Raw genomic sequence first — 23359 nt, 5'->3', positions numbered from 1 at the left:
GCATAAAAATGGCAAGCTATGTAAAAAACTTTATTTACCAAAACCAGGACAGTTCACAGTCTAATAGAAAACCTTGTTGGATGAACCAGTAGTGTGCGGTGTTCAACTGTTTGTTCATTCTGCCTCCCAAATATCAAATAAAAAGAAACCAATCAACGTTATGTTGTAAAATATTAGTATTTCTATAATAAAAAATATAGATTAATTCACATATGCAGAGTCTAACTAGCTAGCAGAAACTCTGGTCACTGGATGAGCTATTCTGAGGATTTTGGCTGATACATCTGTTCCCTGCTTGTCAAACCTATAGGTCACTTGTCAGAACTGTCAATATGTGACTATTTATGATGAATGGTTCTCCATAGGTTTAAGTTTCTTAGGCTAAGATAATAACTATATGCAAAGTGTTAAAATAACTAAAGTTCTTCTAATATGGAAGAGGCTACGAATATAGCGGCAAATCACCATATGTGATTATAGGACAGACACTAATGCAAGTCTATGGGTCAAAATAGTATAAAATCCAGCCTAACTCTTGTTCAGGAGATCTCCCATAAGCTGGAGACTCTCGAACACACGGACCACAGCTGCTCAACTCAAGGCCATATGTAAGAACTATGAATGCTTGTTTTTTCCTTCAATATTTATTACGTCATGTACTCACTTTTCCTCATTTTTGTAATCACTTGTTGAATGAACAATTAAACAAGATTTATTTTATCCACAATTCAACATCGCTTTTCCTTTTTATCCTCACCGTGCTCTTACTTGAAAAGTAAGAAAGAGATATTTTTCTTCATTTTGGCGAGCTCAGGCCAGGTTGACCTTTTGTGCTAATTTAGGCTGGCATTCCATCATTGTTTGTACACGAAAACACACCTGTTGTACAAAGCCTCCTCAGGAATTCCACCATTTCACGTCACAAAGATCAGACTGAATCTACAGACTACGTGTAAGGATCTCCAACCATAAAGAGCTGCATGCGTCCCATCCAGACGGAGGTCTAAGGATTTCAGTAAAGACAAAGGACCATCCAGGATCAACCCAGGAGACAAAGGATCAACCCAGGAGAGGAAAAGACGCTCCATAGGTGAGAAAATGGATTTTATACATAATTATTCTAAGAAAAGTAACATAGAGTTTAAGTATGTTCATAGCCATACAGATGCACAATTATGGTCTAGTTTGTATAATCAATGTGAAGCAGAAAATGTTAAAATTGATAAGAGGTTTTTCTCAGTAAAAAGTTACAAAGAAAGCTTCAAAATGTCATGCACATGGTCCGAGTGTACAATAATTTAGTCTTTAAGAAAACTGAAACATAAAACTTATACTGTCACACAGGAAATTAATCACACTGACACACCAGGTGACACACAAGAGTCTGACGGGGATTACTTCGATTGTTCAAATTGTTTGATATTGTCAGAACATATTGAACAATTGGAAGATCAGATTGATACTCGGACAGAGTTATTGTCCAAATTGCGACAAGATATAAAAAAGGTTTCTGCTAACACAAGATCAACAGGTAAACAGGAGGACAGTGCTGCTGCCTCATCATTTGTACCAGACACACAAGATCCAGATGTCACAGTAGAGGATTTACAGGCAGATGACATACAACGGAAAAAATTACATGACAGTGCAGCACGCATTAATCTGAAAATACATGATCAGTTAATGAAAATTGTAAAAGACATTCCAAATTACAACGATAAGATGGACGCCTTTTATAATGCGGACACTTTTGAATCAAACACAGAAAAAATCAATCTTAATGATGAACAAAAAAATAAGATATTCAAAGTATGGCTACCTTCACATATGGGAAAAAGATTACCGACTGCACCCAGATTAAATGATGATCATGAAATGACACATAGTACAAAAGAAGACAGACTTAGACAATTGGTATTGTTTACAACCGGAGATGTGGCGCCCGTGAGGCTTCAGTCGCCACAGAGGTACTGCACCTTCTCCTAAGGTGTAGTGCCCCATCATCCAGGTAAGGTGGGAGCTCCTGACCACACTCCACACCTGCATTCCACAACCACACTCCACACCTGCATTCCACACACAGGATAGTTCAGTGGGGCCACCTAACAGCTTCAGGCTGGGGGTTAGCAGAGCACCCCTTGTGGAACCCTGCTTCGTAACACGAGATGTACTGGAAGGCGGGTGGAGTGAGATGATACAAAAGAGTGGGAGGAGTGAGTTAGTGAACAGTTGGTTAGAGGAGAGAAGATGGGTATCTGAGGGACGTGCTGCAGCAGGTCCCAGTGATCTGTGCTGCTGGCACGAGAAAGACCAGAGAAAGAGACTGATAAGATTGATAACCTAACCTTCCATAAGAGAGATAGAACAGATCGGAACGAAGGAGAATAGAAGGACAGTGGGAAGCTGGTTGAAGAAAGACAGAGAACCCTTCCAGTCCAGAGAGCGCAAAGGCCGGGGCCCGGTCCCCGAGGTTGATTGGATCTTTATGTCCGGCAACAGACACAGGAGGAGTAGTGAGCCGCTAACGCCTTGCTCCCATCATAGACTTGGGACACAACAGCAACTGAATAGAGAGCTGGGATGCAGTGAGGAGTCCCCGAAGCAGGCTACAGCTGTCTGTCATACAAGTAAAGACTAGGAACACCTAGAGAGAGGCATTCCAGGGTAACTAAGTACTGGAGTGCTTCGCACCTAAAGGCGCATTGGAGGAGTCGTTCAGTGAAGGTACATATTGGCGGAGTGTGGAAGGGAGAATCCTATCCTGCCTGGAGGTTGGCTGGAGCCCTGACCTGGAGAACACAGTATGGAGGCAGGCAGTTGTGTGAACTACAAACAGTGAGTAAAGCTTTGGAACTGCATACTCTGGTGTCCTCCAGTTATTCCAGCACCGCTACACCTGAGTAACAACATCTATACCATTCTGCGCCTCTCCTCATCCATTGCACCTACACTGCCCTGGGACTACAGCTCCACCTGTGGAGAGCTATACCATCTCTGCTGCACCACACCATCAGTCCCAGCGGATCTGCATGCAGCGTTGGCTCAACACCTTACTTGCCAAACACCATGGGTGGCGTCACGAACTATTCTACCATTAACTACATCACCGCCATTGATATTGGGCGCCCAGGGCCACGGACCGGGTCACCGCTGCTGTGACACATTCCCGCCTGACACTGACCCGGTACCGAGTACCCCGCTGCCCTGGGTGTGCGAGGGCGACCCAATTTTGGTGTCACGAACAGGATGACGAGACCCGATGCCATCGGGTTCTGTGTGCCTTGGATTTACAACTTTTGAAAATGTGCAGAAGACCAAATTTAATAGACTGTAAAATGGACATTAGAAATGGCCGCTGGCGCGGAGAAGGGCGTGAAGAGATGGGAGGTCCTAAGAAAAGACCGCGAAGAGTATTGGGCCGTCCCTGCCTGAATTACTATGTGACAGATGCATGGCCCACCCTCAAGGGGTTCGTATACTGGCTTGGTATGGAGGCGCTGGAAGAAGACGCCGCCCCCGGAAGGAGGGGCAGAGGAAGCCAGTGGCGAGCAGAAGGGCGGAGCAAGGAGAACACCAGAACGCCATTTTGGAGAGTGAGGGAAGGAGGCCTGTGGAGCGCTGGCAAGTGCAAACCCCTGGTGCCATGGCTGACGGCTCCAACCCGAACTCCTGAATGAACCGCCAGCAATTAGAAGATGAAATCGCTGAAATGACTACCCGTCTGCAGCTACGAAGAGAAGCGCTGGAGAAGCTGAGAGCGCGCCCCGGTGGGGCCTACACCAGCGGTACCACCCTCTCCATCGGTACCCGTGGCTACCGCACTGGACTGTCCCCGGGCGGCGCTGACCTACACATCTACTTTGACCGTGCAGTTGAGCACCACCGGCCCGGAGAAGTTACCGGAGGAGCCGGGAGTGGAAGCAGAGCTCCCGCCTGGACCTGGCGCGGCTGCACCGGTCCCCAGAGACCCCTGCGGATCCAGAACCCGCAACTGCTCCTTCATCAACTGCACCGGAGCCGAGGCCGCACCGCCGGGAGACCTCAGGTATGTCCGATGTCCCTTCCCCTGAGAAGACCCGGGGTTGCCCCACCGTTGCAACGGCCGGCCAGGTTGTGTTAGACCTGGTCTGGGACCGGGAAGCCAGTCCCCGGGAGGAGATACCGGAACCCCCAACAGTGGCACCGCAGGCCCCAGTAGGCCAAAGCAGGTCCCGGGCGGAGCAGAATGAGGCCTATGGTCGAGCCACCATTAAAAAGCTGGCAGATGAGTACCGGGAGAGGGAGCAGAGGAGATTGGCTGTAATGGGCCCGGATCTGAAGAGAAAAGAGAGGACCCGTGCTGGGCATTACGGTTCCCAGGATGCAGCTGGTTAGGGGCAGGTGCTTGGGGGCAGGTGCTGAATGTGAATAAGTTGAGGGGTTTTGGATTCATCGCGGACCCCAAGCGCATTGGTGATCTGTTCTTTAACCGGCGGGATGTGGAGCCTCATCTGAGGAGAGGGCATCCAGATGGAGACCTGCAGCCTGGGGAATATGTGACCTTTACCCTGCATGAGGGATTCAGGGGATGGTACGCCCTGAATGTACAATGTATCCCTGCAGAGTTCATTGAGAGGTACCTGCCATCAAGACCAATCAATGCTCCATCCACCGGTACCCCACAGACTGCTCAGGTACCTGTTTCCAAGAACAAGGTTTCTATTGCATCACCTCCCGTTCGGCGGCCCAAACCAAAGATCTCTGGCTTGACACCGTGGGAAGAGGAGTACCTGCGGATTGCTAATGACTACTTGGTATCTGGTAGCCGTTAAAATAATTTACCAAATCTCTTTACCCAGGAGGGTTTTCTTTGCACCAGTTGTGCCTTGTTTGCTATCATGTTTTTACGGCAGCACTTTTGTTGCCTGCTTTTGATTGGCAGTGTTTTTCTACAAATGGAACTGTGGAGATCATGAACACTGTGTGATCCAAAACTTTCTTGTAGTTTGCACCCCTTTGGGTGCTCTCTCTTGGTTTTACATATAAAGACTCTTTGCGAAGATGATGTTTTTGAATGGACACTTTTCGAAAAACGATGTCTACGTCAAGGGACACTGCAAGAAATCCCGGCTGGGAGCAGTGTTCAGCACTTTGCAAGAATTTTGAATGTTTTATGATAACGTATTTGATAATGTTGTGTCTTATGAAAAGTAAATGTCTTTTATAGAGTTAGAAAGGTTTTGAGATAGACTGTGAGAATTGAATAAAGACTGAAGAATTGAAAGTGACAGGTGACAGGCCAAGCGTAGATGGTCAGTGTCTTGCGTCCAGTAGAGAAAGAGAAAAAGAGAATAATTGATAGCAAATGTAATAAAGAAAATGTGTTGAGTATAGCACTTTGAATTAAGAATTGCACTTAAGTAAATTTTTGATACTAAGATAGGAAGTTAGCCTGTTTGTAACGTTTAAGAAATGTGCCTCCTACATTAGGAAGATTAGATAAGTATTGTTAAACAGCATTTAAACATTTTTGTGTGTTCCTGTATTGTACCTTTTGTTGTCTTGCAGCCCGCGGACATGCTGTGCTTACCTGGGGGGGGTATGTGGCTCCCCTGAGGCTTCAGTCGCCACAGAGGTACTGCACCTTCTCCTAAGGTGTAGTGCCCCACCATCCAGGTAATGTGGGAGCTCCTGACCACACTCCACACCTGCATTCCACACACAGGATAGTTCAATGGGGCCACCTAACAGCTTCAGGCTGGGGGTTAGCAGAGCACCCCTCGTGGAACCCTGCTTCGTAACACGAGATGTGCTGGGAGGCGGGTGGAGTGAGATGATACAAAAGAGTGGGAAGAGTGAGGGTTAGTGAGCAGTTGGTTAGAGGAGAAGAGAGAAGATGGGTGTCTGAGGGACGTGCTGCAGCAGGTCCCAGTGATCTGGGCTGCTGGCACGAGAAAGACCAGAGAAAGAGACTGATAAGATTGATAACCTAACCTTCCATAAGAGAGATAGAACAGATCGGAACGAAGGAGAATAGAAGGACGGTGGGAAGCTGGTTGAAGAAAGACAGAGAACCCTTCCAGTCCAGAGAGCGCAAAGGCCGGGGCCCGGTCCCCGAGGTGGATTGGAACTTTATGTCCGGCAACAGACACCGGAGGAGTAGTGAGCCGCTAACGCCTTGCTCACATCATAGACTTGGGACACAACAGAGAGCCGGGCCGCAGTGAGGAGTCCCCGAAGCAGGCTACAGCTGTATGTCACACAAGTAAAGACTAGGAACACCTAGAGAGAGGTATTCCAGGGTAACTAAGTACTGAAGTGCTTCGCACCTAAAAGCGCATTGGAGGAGTCGTTCAGTGAAGGTACATATTGGGGGAGTGTGGAAGGGAGAATCCTATCCTGCCTGGAGGTTGGCTGGAGCCCTGACCTGGAGAACACAGTACGGAGGCAGGCAGTTGTGTGAACTACAAACAGTGAGTAAAGCTTTGGAACCGCATACTCTGGTGTCCTCCAGTTATTCCAGCACCGCTACACCTGAGTAACAACATCTATACCATTCTGTGCCTCTCCTCATCCATTGCACCTACACTGCCCTGGGACTACAGCTCCACCTGTGGGGAGCTATACCATCTCTGCTGCACCACACCATCAGTCCCAGCGGATCTGTATGCAGCGTTGGCTCAACACCTTACTTGCCAAACACCACGGGTGGCGTCACGAACTATTCTACCATTAACTACATCACCGCCATTGATATTGGGCGCCCAGGGCCACGGACCGGGTCACCGCTGCTGTGACACATTCCCACCTGACACCGGCCCGGTACCGAGTACCCCGCTGCCCTGGGTGTGCGAGGGCGACCCAAAGACATGCCTACAGTTGATATTTTAGGGAATTTACAAACAAATATTTCCGATGATCCATTCTCTTTTTTGGTAAAATTTGAGCAGGCCTATAGAATGGTAATGGACCTTAGACCTCACGAAGAGGTCGGCCAGGTATCTATCACATAGATAGTATGTGAAAATACAGTATATACTGCTCAGGGAACACTTAACCTTCAGAGATAATTTCCAATTTGTCTGCATTACTAATTAACAGCTGTTACAATACCAAACTAGGTCGGTCCCTATAGGAGAAAAATCACAAGAATAAAACTGTATTTTCACATACTATCTATTCCTGACACTGGAGGGGCTTATAAACTTACACAGTATATAGTCTGAGGTCTGGGATCTGCCAATATGTGGCTAGTTTTCTGACTGTTTCGGATAACATGATACATGATTTTAGTTTTTTGTCTAGTCTCGCTTGAATATAAGTCAATATTAAATGGTCTCCTGATGAGCCATCATTGGTGAGGATGATGAAACCCGTAGAAATTAGAGGCTTGGAGAGTGAGTGTGTATACGTCACCTCACCCTATATACTGAACTGTGGGGTATATGTTTTTTCTATTAGTCACCTTCTGACTAACCTTCAGAGGGCGAATTATGGGTATAGATTTACATTTGGAAGTAATAAACTTCAGCTTTATCCTTTTGTCAGCAAACATGAGGAATGACAAGAGACAACCCCTTTAAGAAGATCCAATTTTGGTTAAAATGATTCCAACATTCTGAGCAAAAAAAGGCTTCTCCCCTGTGTGAGTTCTCTCGTGCCTAACCAAATTTGAGTTAAGTCTCTAATGTTTATTAACAGATGATTTCCAAGTAAAATATTTCCCACATTAAGAAAATGAAAAAGGCTTCTCCTCTGTGTGACTGCTCTGATGTCTAACAAGATGCTCTTTCCCTATTTCCCACATTCTGAACAGGAAAAAGGCTTCTTCTCTGTGTGGGTTCTCTGGTGCCTAACCAAATTTGAGTTAAGGTTAAAACATTTCCCACATTCAGAACAGGAAAAAGGTTTCTTCCCTGTGTGAGTTCTCTGGTGCCTAACCAAACTTGAGTTAAGATTAAAACATTTCCCACATTCTGAACAGGAAAAAGGCTTCTCCCCTGTGTGAGTTCTCTCGTGCCTAACCAAATTTGAGTTAAGATTAAAACATTTCCCACATTCTGAACAAGAAAAAGGTTTCTCCCCTGTGTGAGTTCTCTGGTGCATAACACAATTTGATTTTTTGCTGAAACATTTCCCACATTCTGAACAGGAAAAAGGCTTCTCCCCTGTGTGAGTTCTCTGGTGAGTAACAAAATGTGATTTTTGTTTAAAACATTTCCCACATTCTGAACAGGAAAAAGGCTTCTCCCCTGTGTGAATTCTCTGGTGAGTAACAAAACAGGATTTTTGTTTAAAACATTTCCCACATTCTGAACAGGAAAAAGGCTTCTCCCCTGTGTGAATTCTCCGGTGCCTTATCAAATGTTTGTTAATATTAAAACATTTCCCACATTCTGAACAAGAAAAAGGCTTCTCCCCTGTGTGAATTCTCTGGTGTATAACAAGGTCTGATTTCTGTTTAAAACATTTCTCACATTCTGAACAGGAAAAAGGCTTCTCCCCAGTGTGACTCCTCTGGTGCCTAACCAATTTTGAGTTAAGATTAAAACATTTCCCACATTCTGAACATGAAAAACGCTTCTCCCCTGTGTGAATTCTCTGGTGGTTAACAAAATATGATTTCCGTGTAAAATATTTCCCACATTCTGAACTTGAAAATGACTTCTTTGCTTTAGGAGCAGTTTGTTTTTTATTGCCTCTTTTGTGACTTTGATTTTCCTTAGTAGTCGGTAATGAATCAGAAGATGGGACCTGTTTCACAGGATCAGATGACAGATCTTGGCTGTGAATGGATGATGGTATATCTGGAGTAACAGCAATCACTTCAGTTGTATCTTGTAGGATCTCAAGATCATCAGATTTAAAAGTTAAAGATGTCATCTGTCCCTCTGATCTCCTGATACAGTCCTCTGCTAAGATAAAAAACAATTATTTTAATAAAATATCCTTGAGTTTTATATTTTTGAATGTTTCTACTTAAACTGTAGATAAAAATGGCAAGCTATGTAAAAATCTTTATTTACCAAGACAATGACAGTTCACAGTCTAAAAGAAAACCTTGTTGGATGAACCAGTAGTGTGTGGTGTTCAACTGTTTGTTCATTCTGCCTCCCAAATATTGAATAAAAAGAAACCAATCAATGTTATGTAGGCGAAAATAATACCAATTCTTATCTCACAAAAAACAAGTCCCCACTCAGGGCCATCATCTGTCAAAGGAAAAACAGAGGTTCCCGCACTATTAGTGGCTCAAAGGCTGTTGAAAAGCAACAAGGTTTCCATAAACCAATCCAGCAAAATCCGCTCTCACTTCGGAGTCTTGCAGTGTGCGCAAACAACATTTAGGATCCCTGTATTTAGCAATATTATAGTGAGAAGAATCCGCTTAATTTTTGGTGTGTGTCTCCTGGAGCACAATCTGGGCACTATGTGCTGAGTAAGAAAATGGCAAATGTGTAATTTTCACTCTCCAACATCCACTGCGTGTTAATTTCCTGAAAGTGGTGGTGGAGTCAAAATATTCACTCCTCCTAAGGATTATAACCCTCAGTGAATTAATTTATAAAATGGAATCACTTTATGAGGATTCATATGGTGTGTCCAATCTCATCTGGGATCTGTTCCTGCTGTCCAGCTGGAGTAATCTGCTCCCTACTTCAGCCAATTGGAAAGTACCACACCCTACTAAAGCGCAAAGCACATGGCCGGAATCTGCCAGATACAGCGCTGTCTCCTCTGGTTCAGTCCTCTGTGCTCAGCTTGCGGCTTGTGTATTTGTTTCCTGTTGTGACCGTGGCCCGTTTACTGACTACTCTTGTGCCTTCTGATTCTGTGTTCTGTCCTTCTGGTTCTGACCCAGCTACCTGACTATTCTTCTTGCCATCTAACACCACAGAATAGCAGGTAACATCATGGTCCAAGCCTAGGGGTCCCAGTGTAAGTCCAGATCCATGTAATGGTGTTATAGGGCGATGAGCAAGGCAATCCTTGGGATATGGAAAGCAGAGAAGATAGAGCCAAGCATGGTCATGGTGGACATCTTTTGAGCTGCCAGGTGACCATGAACAGTGCTCCCAATACATTGTGTCTGCAAACTATTCCAGCAAGATCTGCATTCAAATAGCTAAATGGCGCTCCTTCCCTTCTGAACACTGCCATGTGCCCAGACAGTAGTGTACAACCGTATGTAGGGTATAGTGCGAAGCTGGAAAATAATCTGTAAGATCCATTTGTTTCCTATTATCCTCTGTGAATAATTTATCACCACATAAAGTGACACACGTCAGATATTAATAATGGGGTCTGATTAGGACCACAAAACTGGCTGCAGGAAGAGGTTAAATCAGAGGATTTTGGACACTACTGTAATCAAACACTGTGACTATAGACAATAACATCTACTGAGATGATCAAACTCCACAGTCTCCATCAGTAATAAATGAGCAGCTAGTGGTGAAACCTCTCTGGGGTAATTAGAGTATGGGGCTCGGTGACGTCACAATCTAAACTATCGTAAGGGCCAATATTTTCTGTCAGATGAGTTTCATGGAGAAATATTACACATTTATAGAGAACTGTGTATAATAGTGCAGAGCTGAGATGTCTTAAAGGGAACCTGTCAGCAGGATTGTGCTCAGTAACCTACAGACACTGTCAGGTATACTGATTACAATGATACCTGGTGATGAAATCCGTCTTGTGGTTGTTGTATAATCTGTATTTGTAGTTTTCAGTTAATGAGATTCTCGTGCTCTGGGGCGGGGCTGGGGGTGGGGCTGTGGGCGGGGCTTTATGTGGTGCTCTGATTACATATTCATCTGTATTGGCTTATGACAGGTCGCTGACCCCTCACTGACCTGCCCCCCATTATAATAGTGATGAAAACATAGCTAGAATCAAAGGTAGATATAACAATCATATTTCTTGATTAGAGATACTCTCCATTAATCATGAAAAGCAATAATGAACCTTTGGGAGCTTAGATCGCTAGAATAGAGTCAAAAGAAGGTGTGTGTATAAGTAAAGTCATAAATTCCATCTTATCCCTGCTTATCAAAAAAAGTATGACAAAGCCTTTATTTAAATCCACCAAAACAGGGCATATAAATATACATATAAAATGCTCCACACCTTATGTACAAAAACTAATAAAATCAGGCGGACAGCAACACAACCATGGTGCGGCCACACAGGCATGAGGTAATTAAGACAGAGAGCAACACGATGTGATAGTAACCTAAGAGGAGTATTACATGTGCGAAGCTCCCTTAATCACACATGAACATGAAAAGAGGCATTTAGAAAGACAATCAAACCGCAAATGTACATTCAGCAGATAAACACTGGCAAATATAGGAATACGTATGCACACCACATATTGCCAAAGTGATAGAGTATCGTTCCGTATTATATTACCATAGACACATGTATTGTGGAGAGAAAAAAAGTAACAAAATATGAAAGCCAATGCTCACATGAGATTGAACCAAACCCTCTTACCCATGTTCAAAGATGCCTGTGCGCCACGCCAAGGCCCCGACGCACGTTTCGCTCTCGCTTCCTTATTTTTGATAATCTATAGATGACTATTGTGAGGGTTAGAAAAAGATTAGAGCCAGCAAAACGTCACCAGTGGTGGCGGTGCCTGCGCAGTAGCACCTACAGTGGGGAAAAAAAGTATTTAGTCAGTCAGCAATAGTGCAAGTTCCACCACTTAAAAAGATGAGAGGCATCTGTAATTTACATCATAGTTAGACCTCAACTATGGGAGACAAACTGAGAAAAAAAAATCCAGAAAATCACATTGTCTGTTTTTTTTTCATTTTATTTGCATATTATGGTGGAAAATAAGTATTTGGTCAGAAACAAGCAATCAAGATTTCTGGCTCTCACAGACCTGTAACTTCTTCTTTAAGAGTCTCCTCTTTCCTCCACTCATTACCTGTAGTAATGGCACCTGTTTAAACTTGTTATCAGTATAAAAAGACACCTGTGCACACCCTCAAACAGTCTGACTCCAAACTCCACTATGGTGAAGACCAAAGAGCTGTCAAAGGACACCAGAAACAAAATTGTAGCCCTGCACCAGGCTGGGAAGACTGAATCTGCAATAGCCAACCAGCTTGGAGTGAAGAAATCAACTGTGGGAGCAATAATTAGAAAATGAAAGACATACAAGACCACTGATAATCTCCCTCGATCTGGTGCTCCATGCAAAATCCCACCCCGTGGGGTCAGAATGATCACAAGAACGGTGAGCAAAAATCCCAGAACCACGCGGGGGGGGACCTAGTGAATGAACTGCAGAGAGCTGGGACCAATGTAACAAGGCCTACCATAAGTAACACACTACGCCACCATGGACTCAGATCCTGCAGTGCCAGACGTGTCCCACTGCTTAAGCCTGTACATGTCCGGGCCCGTCTGAAGTTTGCTAGAGAGCATTTGGATGATCCAGAGGAGTTTTGGGAGAATGTCCTATGGTCTGATGAAACCAAACTGGAACTGTTTGGTAGAAACACAACTTGTCGTGTTTGGAGGAAAAAGAATACTGAGTTGCATCCATCAAACACCATACCTACTGTAAAGCATGGTGGTGGAAACATCATGCTTTGGGGCTGTTTCTCTGCAAAGGGGCCAGGACGACTGATCCGAGTACATGAAAGAATGAATGGGGCCATGTATCGTGAGATTTTGAGTGCAAACCTCCTTCCATCAGCAAGGGCATTGAAGATGAAACGTGGCTGGGTCTTTCAACATGACAATGATCCAAAGCACACCGCCAGGGCAACGAAGGAGTGGCTTCGTAAGAAGCATTTCAAGGTCCTGTAGTGGCCTAGCCAGTCTCCAGATCTCAACCCTATAGAAAACCTTTGGAGGGAGTTGAAAGTCCGTGTTGCCAAGCGAAAAGCCAAAAACATCACTGCTCTAGAGGAGATCTGCATGGAGGAATGGGCCAACATACCAACAACAGTGTGTGGCAACCTTGTGAAGACTTACAGAAAACGTTTGACCTCTGTCATTGCCAACAAAGGATATATCACAAAGTATTGAGATGAAATTTTGTTTCTGACCAAATACTTATTTTCCACAATAATATGCAAATAAAATGAAAAAAAAAAAAAACAATGTGATTTTCTGGATTTTTTTTTCTCAGTTTGTCTCCCATAGTTGAGGTCTACCTATGATGTAAATTACAGACGCCTCTCATCTTTTTAAGTGGTGGAACTTGCACTATTGCTGACTGACTAAATACTTTTTTTCCCCACTGTATAATAAGTAAAAGATAGATGCTACTGGACAGGGGCCACTGGTGACATTTTGCTGGATGTAATTTTTTTTCTAAGCCTCACAATAGCCACAATATTATAGGCATTATCACCAATAATATCAATGCTATTATATGCATTATGTAATAATGGGGGCAGGTCAGTGAGGGGTCAGCGACCTGTCATAAGCCAATACAGAGGAATATGTAATCAGAGCACCACATAAAGCCCCGCCCACAGCCCCACCCACAGCCCCTCGCCAGAGCACGAGAATCTCGTTCACTGTTAATCTAATATATAAAGCTCAAAGTGTGTGTATGTGTGTATGTATGTATGTGTGTATGTCCGGGATAGGCATCCGCACCGTCGCAGCTACAGCCACAAAATTTGGCACAGTCACACGTCTGGACCCCGAGAGCGTCCTAGGCTATGTTGTGAGGTGAAATTTTAATCCCGCGCGTTCCAGTTCACCAAACAATTTTGCCCCATCTACATACTGGGGGAAAAAGTGTGTGCGCGTCAAGCCCCGCCCCTCATTATGATGTCATAATGCCCCTATTTGCATACTGGGGAAGCAGTGTGTGCGTATCAAGCCCCGCCCCTCATTATGATGTCACAATGGTTGCCATGGCAACGCTGATGTCATCATAGGTTGCAAGCCCCGCCGCCACTCATTATGATGTCATAAGGCTGTGTGCACACGCTGCGGAAAAGGTGCGGATTCATCCGTGCGGATTTTGTACAATCCGCAGGTGAAACCGCAGGTCAAAAGACCTGCGGTTTTACCTGCGGATTGCTCTGCGGTTTTGCCCTGCGGTTTTTCATCTCCTCAATGGAGGAGATGGCAAACCGCAGGAGAATCCGCAGAAAGAATTGACATGTCAATTCTTTCTGCGGATTGAAAACCGCAGATAATCCGCGCGGAAAATTCCGCACCGTCTGCACTGCGGTTTTTGATTCCCATAGGGAATCATTGTACTGTACACCGCAGCAAAAACTGCTGCGGGTCCGCAGCGGCCAAAACCGCTGCGGAACCGCAGCAAAATCCGCAGCGTGTGCACACAGCCTAATAGTTGACTATGGGATGGAGGATGTGTGATGGGTATATGGGCACTGGACTATGGGATGGAGGATATGTATGACGGGTATATGGGCACTGGACTATGGGATGGAGGATGTGTGATGGGTATATGGGCACGGGACTATGGGATGGAGGATGTGTGATGGGTATATGGGCACGGGACTATGGGATGGAGGATATGTATGACGGATATATGGGCACGGGACTATGGGATGGAGGATGTGTGATGGGTATATGGGCGCGGGACTATGGGATGGCGGATATGTATGATTGGGAATATGGGCACGGGACTGAGATGGCGGATATGTATGATGGGTATATGGGCACGGGACTATGGGATGGCAGATATGTATGATGGGTATATGGGCACGGGACTGAGATGGCGGATATGTATGATGGGTATATGGGCACGGGACTATGGGATGGAGGATATGTATGACGGATATATGGCACGGGACTATGAGATGGCGGATATGTATGACAGGTATATGGGCACGGGCATGGGGTGGAGGATATGTATGATGGGTATATGGGCATGGGACTATGAGATGAAGGATGTGTGATGGGTATATGGGCACTCGACTAGGGCATGGCGAATATGTATGATGGGTATATGGGCACGGGACTATGGGATGGAGGATATGTATGATGGGTATATGGGCATGGGACTATGAGATGAAGGATGTGTGATGGGTATATGGGCACTGGACTATGGGATGGAGGATATGTATGATCGGTATATGGGCACTGGACTATGGGATGGAGGATATGTATGACGGATATATGGGCACGGGACTATGGGATGGAGGATGTGTGATGGGTATATGGGCGCGGGACTATGGGATGGCGGATATGTATGATTGGGAATATGGGCACGGGACTGAGATGGCGGATATGTATGATGGGTATATGGGCACGGGACTATGGGATGGCAGATATGTATGATGGGTATATGGGCACGGGACTGAGATGGCGGATATGTATGATGGGTATATGGGCACGGGACTATGGGATGGAGGATATGTATGACGGATATATGGCACGGGACTATGAGATGGCGGATATGTATGACAGGTATATGGGCACGGGCATGGGGTGGAGGATATGTATGATGGGTATATGGGCATGGGACTATGAGATGAAGGATGTGTGATGGGTATATGGGCACTCGACTAGGGCATGGCGAATATGTATGATGGGTATATGGGCACGGGACTATGGGATGGAGGATATGTATGATGGGTATATGGGCATGGGACTATGGGATGGAGGATATGTATGATGGGTATATGGGCATGGGACTATGGGATGGAGGATGTGTGATGGGTATATGGGCACTCGACTATGGGATGGAGGATATGTATGATGGGTATATGGGCACGGGCCTATGGGATGGCAGATATGTATGATGGGTATATGGGCACTCGACTATGGGATGGCGAATATGTATGATGGGTATATGGGCATGGGACTATGGGATGGAGGATGTGTGGTGGGTATATGGGCATTCGACTATGGGATGGAGGATATGTATGATGCGTATACGGGCATGGGACTATGGGATGGAGGATGTGTGATGGGTATATGGGCACTCGACTATGGGATGGAGGATATGTATGATGGGTATATGGGCATGGAACTATGGGATGGAGGATGTGTGATGGGTATATGGGCATGGGACTATGGGATGGTGGATATGTATGATGGGTATATGGGCACTCGACTATGGGATGGCGAATATGTATGATGGGTATATTGGCATGGGACTATGGGATGGAGGATGTGTGATGGGTATATGGGCACTCGACTATGGGATGAAGGATGTGTATGATGGGTATATGGGCACGGGCCTATGGGATGGCAGATATGTATGATGGGTATATGGGCACTCGACTATGGGATGGCGAATATGTATGATGGGTATATGGGCATGGGACTATGGGATGGAGGATGTGTGATGGGTATATGGGCATTCGACTATGGGATGGAGGATATGTATGATGCGTATACGGGCATGGGACTATGGGATGGAGGATGTGTGATGGGTATATGGGCACTCGACTATGGGATGGAGGATATGTATGATGGGTATATGGGCATGGAACTATGGGATGGAGGATGTGTGATGGGTATATGGGCATGGGACTATGGGATGGCGAATATGTATGATGGGTATATTGGCATGGGACTATGGGATGGAGGATGTGTGATGGGTATATGGGCACTCGACTATGGGATGGAGGATATGTATGATGGGTATATGGGCATGGAACTATGGGATGGAGGATGTATGATGGGTATATGGGCACTCGACTATGGGATGGCGAATATGTATGATGGGTATATTGGCATGGGACTATGGGATGGAGGATGTGTGATGGGTATATGGGCACTCGACTATGGGATGAAGGATGTGTATGATGGGTATATGGGCACGGGACTATGCGATGGAGGATGTGTGATGGGTATATGGGCATGGGACTATGGGATGGCGATTATGTATGATGGGTATATGGGCATGGGACTATGGGATGAAGAATATGTATGATGGTTATATGGGCATGGGACTATGGGATGGAAGATGTGTGATGGGTATATGGGCACTCGACTATGGGATGGAGGATATGTATGATGGGTATATGGGCACGGGACTATGAGATGGAGGATAATTATAATTTGCTATAACTAACCACAGTTAGTTACTGTGCCCGGGCAGCACCGGGGTCTTCAGCTAATTACAAATAAAGATTAAACAACAACCACAAGACAGATTTCATCAGCAGGTATCAATGTAATCAGTATAACGGCGCCGACCTGACAGTGTCTGGAGGTTACTGAGCACAATCCTGCTGACAGGTTCACCTTAAATTTAGATCTCAGACATTTGGAAGCGGCAATGGAGAGATTTTTTTCAAGACTATCAGGGAGTTACAGACTCACATAAGTGAGGCCGGCCGATCCCGCCACAATCAAAATATCATACAGAATAGAGAGTCAAGGGTTCAGTGCACACTCATAAGATGTATAATGCAGAATTTCATTTATTACAGTCCAAAAAACTGGTCTTACAAATGAGCGGTACTCATAAACATAGTAACCAAGGTTGTAAAAAGGGACAACAGCTACATCAGACATTTCGCCCCTCCCGGGTCTTACTCACTGAATCACTAAAAGAAAAGAATGAAATGTAAATACAACGAAACAGACAAAACTGTAAGTACGAACAAAAGAATAAGTAACATAAAAGGTAAGACCCGCTCATTTGTAAGAGCAGCTTTTTTTGGACAGTAATAAATGAAATTCTGCATTATAAATTATATGAGCGGTGAACCCTTGACTCTCTTTTATTTGGGACTTATCAGTCTGCTACACCAGCACCTCCCCTATTAGACTGTGTGCGCCTCAATACTATACCTCTGCCATCATACAGAATGAACAGGTAAAAAAGACATAATTTATTACTCTATGTAACATCCCCAACAACAACGTAAATATGAAGGGAGAACTCCATCACTAAAACAGGGTTGCCCTCATTGTGGCGGCACGGTGGCTCAGTGGTTAGCGCTGCAGCCTTGCAGCGCTGGGGCCCTGGGTTCAAATCCCAGGGCCCAACATCTGCAAGGAGTTTGTATGTTCTTCCCCGTGTTTGTGTGGGTTTCCTCCGGGTACTCCGGTTTCCTCCCACATTCTAAAGACATACTAATAGGGAATTTAGATTGTGAGCCCCATTGGGGACAGTGATGATAATGTGTGTGCAAACTGTAAAGCGCTGCGGAATATGTTAGCGCTATATAAAAAAAATAAAATAAAAAAAAAATAAAGATTTATGGTGGATCATTGGAGTCACTGTGAGTCCTGACTAGAAACGTAGAGAAAGTATTAGCGCCCCCATTTCAGGAGAGACCGTGCAGTAATCTGAATTCCTTAGGATCATTAACAATGTAATTTATGACATGGAGTGAATCCATGACACCAGGGCTGGAGCCAACACATCTCCTGCAGGCGGGAATAAATGTATATTACAGCCATCAGCCACGCACAGCTTAGAGATCTATCATGGCACAGGTGGAATGTTTGTCCTGGAGATTATCACAATCCTCCTGGAAGTTAGTTGGTTTTAATACAAATTGAAAAGTCAGGATAAAGGGAAACTCTGCTGTTATTGGACAGAAATTCACACTTGGCCTCACTGCACATTTACTGTTGTCGCTCATAAAAGGGAAGTTTGGCCAGAAAGACTGGACCTGGTCTTGTAGGGACCATGAGACATTCAGCAGCACAGAAGGGAGAGAAGATTCATCCGATAAGATCTCAGGGATCTAGGAAGCCAACAGCATCATTACCCTCCGCTTTCTCTTACAGGCCCAGCATAAGATTTTTCTTCAAGTGATTTTCTATCTTGTCAGCACATTCTACGTACGCTGTCATTTGGCTTTATAGTTACAGATCTGGGCAGGTAACGGTCAACGTCTCCTAATCCCAGGGGGTAGGTGGATCCTCCAGGTGGGAAGTTCTATAGAAAAGGGCTTTCAATGCCCAAAGTCATTTGAACAGTTTTGGGTGGAGGAGAATGTTGTGGTCTAGAGGCAAAATGGTGATCATGGTAATACGGCCGGACTACACCACCGATAAAGCAGCCACAGCCGGTGACTGAGAGGAATCTGTGACTTCTCTGCATTCAGTGGTTACTACTCACCCGGGTAGTCATATGTGGGAATCTCCTCTTTACACCGCTCATCACCTCTCACATATGTCTCTGTAGTAATAATATGGGTCAGATCTTCACCCTGAAACAAATATTGTAAAAGTCACCGACAGATGGAGAAGTCCCATCTATGATCAGCTCTAATCCTGCCATCTCCACCGTTCTCATTACACAAGTATAAAACATATAATACTGGTGGATAAAACAAGACTGAGCACAAGACCTTCACAGCCGTCTACACATCATAGGGGAGATCTCCTGACACCTTCTCTCCATCTACCTGATGATCCTGAGGAGCACTGGGATCTTCTTGGTTACAGACCTGTGGAAGAAGAGGACGGGGACATCTCTCTGGTGTTGTCCTCTTACTGGATAGATCTGGAGGAAACACACACAGGGACTGAATTCATTCTCTACATACAGATAATTATAGGCCGTGTGTATTTAGTCCTATTACCTGGAGATGTGAGGGGCTGGGGAACCTCCATTATGACGTTCTTGTACAGATCTCTGTGTCCTTCTAAATACTCCCACTCCTCCATGGAGAAATAGACAGCGACATCCTGACACCTTATAGGAACCTGACACATACAATGATACCGTCATCCCCCGATCCCTTCATAGTGTTACTGTATAATGTCCCAGCATTCCCAGCAGTGTCACCTCTCCAGTCAGCAGCTCAATCATCTTGTAGATGAGTTCTAGGATCTTCTGGTCATTGATGTCCTCATGGATCAGGGGGTGAGGTGGAGGCCCCGTGATTGGGCTCAGGGGTCTTCCCCATCCCTCAGACACAGGGTCCTGACAGCGATCACTAGAGGTCTTCTTCACCACTGTGTAATCCTGGTTATGGAGAGACACATTAATAAATCTCACTACAGACATTTCCAGAGTCCTCACCTCTCCAGTTCTGTCCATCTGTTATTCCCATAGATAAGAATGATGTAATGTGACGTCATCAGAATCTCTCACCTCTCCAGTGAGACGGAAGAGGATCTCTAGGGTGAGGTGTAACATCCTCTCCGCCATCTTGTCTCTGTCCATATCCATCCTTGATGGGTAAATCAGGAAAATTCTCTTCTGTAGAAGATCTTCACTGAGAGGATCCGATATTGTAGAGACCTGAATGAGAGGAAGATGATCCGATGTAACATCATAAGAATCCTGTGTAATAATACAATTACTGGAGATAATAAGGGAAACATAGGAGGAGATTTATTATCTTACAGGGTTTAGTTTTCTTCCCTGACATCTACTAATAAAACCTATATATTTAGGCCACAGACAACAAGCAGTTTCCTCCTCGGAGTCGGCAGCTGAACACGTTCCTCATAGACTCATCAACGTCACCATCAATTCCCATCAGAGTGAAGGAACATCGCTCCTCTATTCAGCTCTATGGATCGAGGATCAAATCCACTTCGGCCCCTGCAAGAAAAGAGCGAAGTCTGGTGAGACCCCCGAGGCCGGAGATTTCTACAGCTGCTCTGTGAGCACAGGACCTGTGATGAGGTCACAGGAGGGGAGGAGTCAGGGGTCACATGATCAGGGGCCTCAGTGTGGGCAGGACTCTGCTGTGCTGGTTGTCATGGTGCTGGATGAGGGGAAGTTTCTGTGTGGGGTCAGGAGGGGTTTACAGGGTGGATGTAGCGGAGCTGTGTGTGTACAAGGTGTACGGAGCGGAGATGTGTGTGTACGAGGTGTACGGAGCGGAGCCGTGTGTGTACGAGGTGTACGGAGCGGAGCCGTGTGTGTACGAGGTGTACGGAGCGGAGCCGTGTGTACGAGGTGTACGGAGCGGAGCCGTGTGTGTACGAGGTGTACGGAGCAGAGCCGTGTGTGTACGAGGTGTACGGAGCGGAGCCGTGTGTGTACGAGGTGTACGGAGCGGAGCCGTGTGTGTACGAGGTGTACGGAGTGGAGCCTCGTGTGTACGAGGTGTACGGAGCGGAGCCATGTGTGTACGAGGTGTACGGAGCGGAGCCGTGTGTACGAGGTGTACGGAGCGGAGCCATGTGTGTACGAGGTGTATGGAGCGGAGCCGTGTGTACGAGGTGTACGGAGCGGAGCCGTGTGTGTACGAGGTGTACGGAGCGGAGCCATGTGTGTACGAGGTGTACGGAGCGGAGCCCTGTGTGTACGAGGTGTACGGAGCGGAGCCGTGTGTACGAGGTGTACGGCGTGGAGCCGTGTGTGTATGTGGCGCCCCTGAGGCTTCAGTCGCCACAGAGGTACTGCACCTCCTAAGGTGTAGTGCCCCACCATCCACGTATGGTGGGAACTCCTGACCACACTCCACACCTGCACCCCACACACAGGATAGTTCAGCAGGGACCCATCCATGCTTTATGCTGGAAAGTTCATAGGTTGCCTTTTGTGGTCCCTGGCTTCCTAACACGAGAGGTGCTGGGGAGGCGGGTGGAGTTAGCTATAAAAGAAGGGGAAGAGTGAAAGTTAACAGACAGAGAGACAGTTAGTTGGTTAGCGGAGAGAGAAGAGAGAAGATGGGTGTCTGAGGGACGTGCTGCAGCAGGTCCCAGTGATCTGGGCTGCTGGCATGAGAAAGACCAGAGAAAGAGACTGATAAGATTGATCATAGAATCATAGAATCATAGAATCGTAGAGTTGGAAGGGACCTCCTGGGCCATCTGGTCCAACCCCCTGCTCAAAGCAGGATTCGCTAAATCATCCCAGTCAGATGTCTGTCCAGCCTCTGTTTGAAGACTTCCATTGAAGGAGAACTCACCACTTCTCGTGGCAGCCTGTTCCACTCATTGATCACTCTAACTGTCAAAAAGTTTTTTCTAATATCTAATCTGTGTCTCCTCCCATTCAGTTTCATCCCATTGCTTCTAGTCTTTCCTTGTGCAAATGAGAATAAAGTTGATCCTTCTACAATGTGACAGCCCTTTAGATATTTGTAGACAGCTATTAAGTCTCCTCTCAGTCTTCTCTTTTGCAAACTAAACATTCCCAAATCCTGCAACCTTTCCTCATAAGACAGGGTTTGATAACCTAACCTTCCATAAGAGAGATAGAACAGATCGGAACAAAGGAGAATAGAAGGACGGTGGGAAGCAGGTTGAGAAAGAGAGAGAACCCTTCCAGTCCAAAGAGCGTAAAGGCCGGGGCCCGGTCCTCGAGGTTGATTGGATCTTTATGTCTGGCAACAGACACCGGAGGAGTAGTGAGCCGCTAACGCCTTGCTCCCCTCATAGACTTGGGACACAACAGCAACTGAATAGAGAGCCGGGACGCAGTGAGGAGTCCCCAAAGCAGGCTACAGCTGTCTGTCATACAAGTAAAGACTAGGAACACCTAGTGAGAGGCATTCCAGGATAACTAGGTACTGAAGTGCTTCGCACCTAAAGGCGCATTGGAGGAGTCGTTCAGTGAAGGTACATATTGGTGGAGTGTGGAAGGGAGAATCCTATCTGGCCTGGAGGTTGGCTGGAGCCCTGACCCGGAGAACACAGTACAGAGGCAGGCGTGTGTGTGAACTGCAAACAGTGAGTAAAGCCTTGGAATCGCACACCCTGTGTCCTCCAGTTATTCCAGCACCGCTACACCTGGGTAACAACATCTACCCCATCCTGCGCCTCTCCTCATCCATTGCACCTACACTGCCCTGGGACTACAGCTCCACCTGTGGGGAGCTATACCATCTCTGTTGCACCACACCATCAGTCCCAGCGGATCTGTATGCAGCGTTGGCCTAACACCATACTTGCCAAACACCATGGGCGGCGTCACAAACTATTCTCCCATTAACTACACCACCGCCATTGACATTGGGCGCCCAGGGCCACGGACCGGGTCACCGCTGCTGTGACACATTCCCGCCTTGACACCGGCCCGGTACCGAGTAACCCCACAGCCCTTGGAGGGCGACCCATGTACGATGTGTACGGAGCAGGGTTGTGTGTGTACGAGGTGTACGGAGCGGAGCCGTGTGTGTACGAGGTGTACGGAGCGGAGCCGTGTGTGTACGAGGTGTACGGAGCGGAGCCGTGTGTGTACGAGGTGTACGGAGCGGAGCCGTGTGTGTACGAGGTGTACGGAGCGGAGCCGTGTGTGTACGAGCTGTACAGAGTGGAGCCGTGTGTGTATGAGGTGTATGGAGCGGAGCCATGTGTGTACGAGGTGTAGGGAGTGGAGCTGTGTGTGTATGAGGTGTACGGAGCGAAGCCGTGTTTGTGTGGACCCCTCTGTGTACTCTGTATACCCCCATCTTCAGTCACAGACCCCTCTGTGTACGCTGTATACCCCCAGCTTCGGTCTCAGACCCCACAGTGTACGCTGTATATACCCGTTTACCCCCAT

At 46.3% G+C, this 23359-nt stretch overlaps 2 protein-coding genes and 1 pseudogene across 2 annotated transcripts in view; 1 reads left to right on the top strand and 2 right to left on the bottom strand.

The window, feature by feature from the left end:
* LOC141047139 (uncharacterized) overlaps positions 1-19658 on the bottom strand; it is a 27397-nt pseudogene extending 7739 nt beyond the window's left edge.
* The window catches only part of LOC141047104 (uncharacterized), an 87144-nt gene that overhangs the window by 27952 nt on the left and 35833 nt on the right, over positions 1-23359 (top strand). The window lies entirely within an intron of this gene.
* Positions 19655-23359, bottom strand: LOC141047138 (oocyte zinc finger protein XlCOF29-like). Its single transcript, XM_073542099.1, has 3 exons — positions 23354-23359; positions 20009-20158; positions 19655-19879 (listed from the first exon to the last, which is right to left on the bottom strand). The coding sequence occupies exons 1-3, from the start codon at positions 23357-23359 to the stop codon at positions 19655-19657; spliced, it is 381 nt and encodes a 126-aa protein (XP_073398200.1).

Source organism: Dendrobates tinctorius, unplaced genomic scaffold (assembly GCF_039654945.1).
Source record: "Dendrobates tinctorius isolate UK_male_01 unplaced genomic scaffold, ASM3965494v1 ptg000126l, whole genome shotgun sequence".
Taxonomy (NCBI): domain Eukaryota; kingdom Metazoa; phylum Chordata; class Amphibia; order Anura; family Dendrobatidae; genus Dendrobates; species Dendrobates tinctorius.
This window is presented reverse-complemented; position numbering and strand designations above follow the sequence as displayed.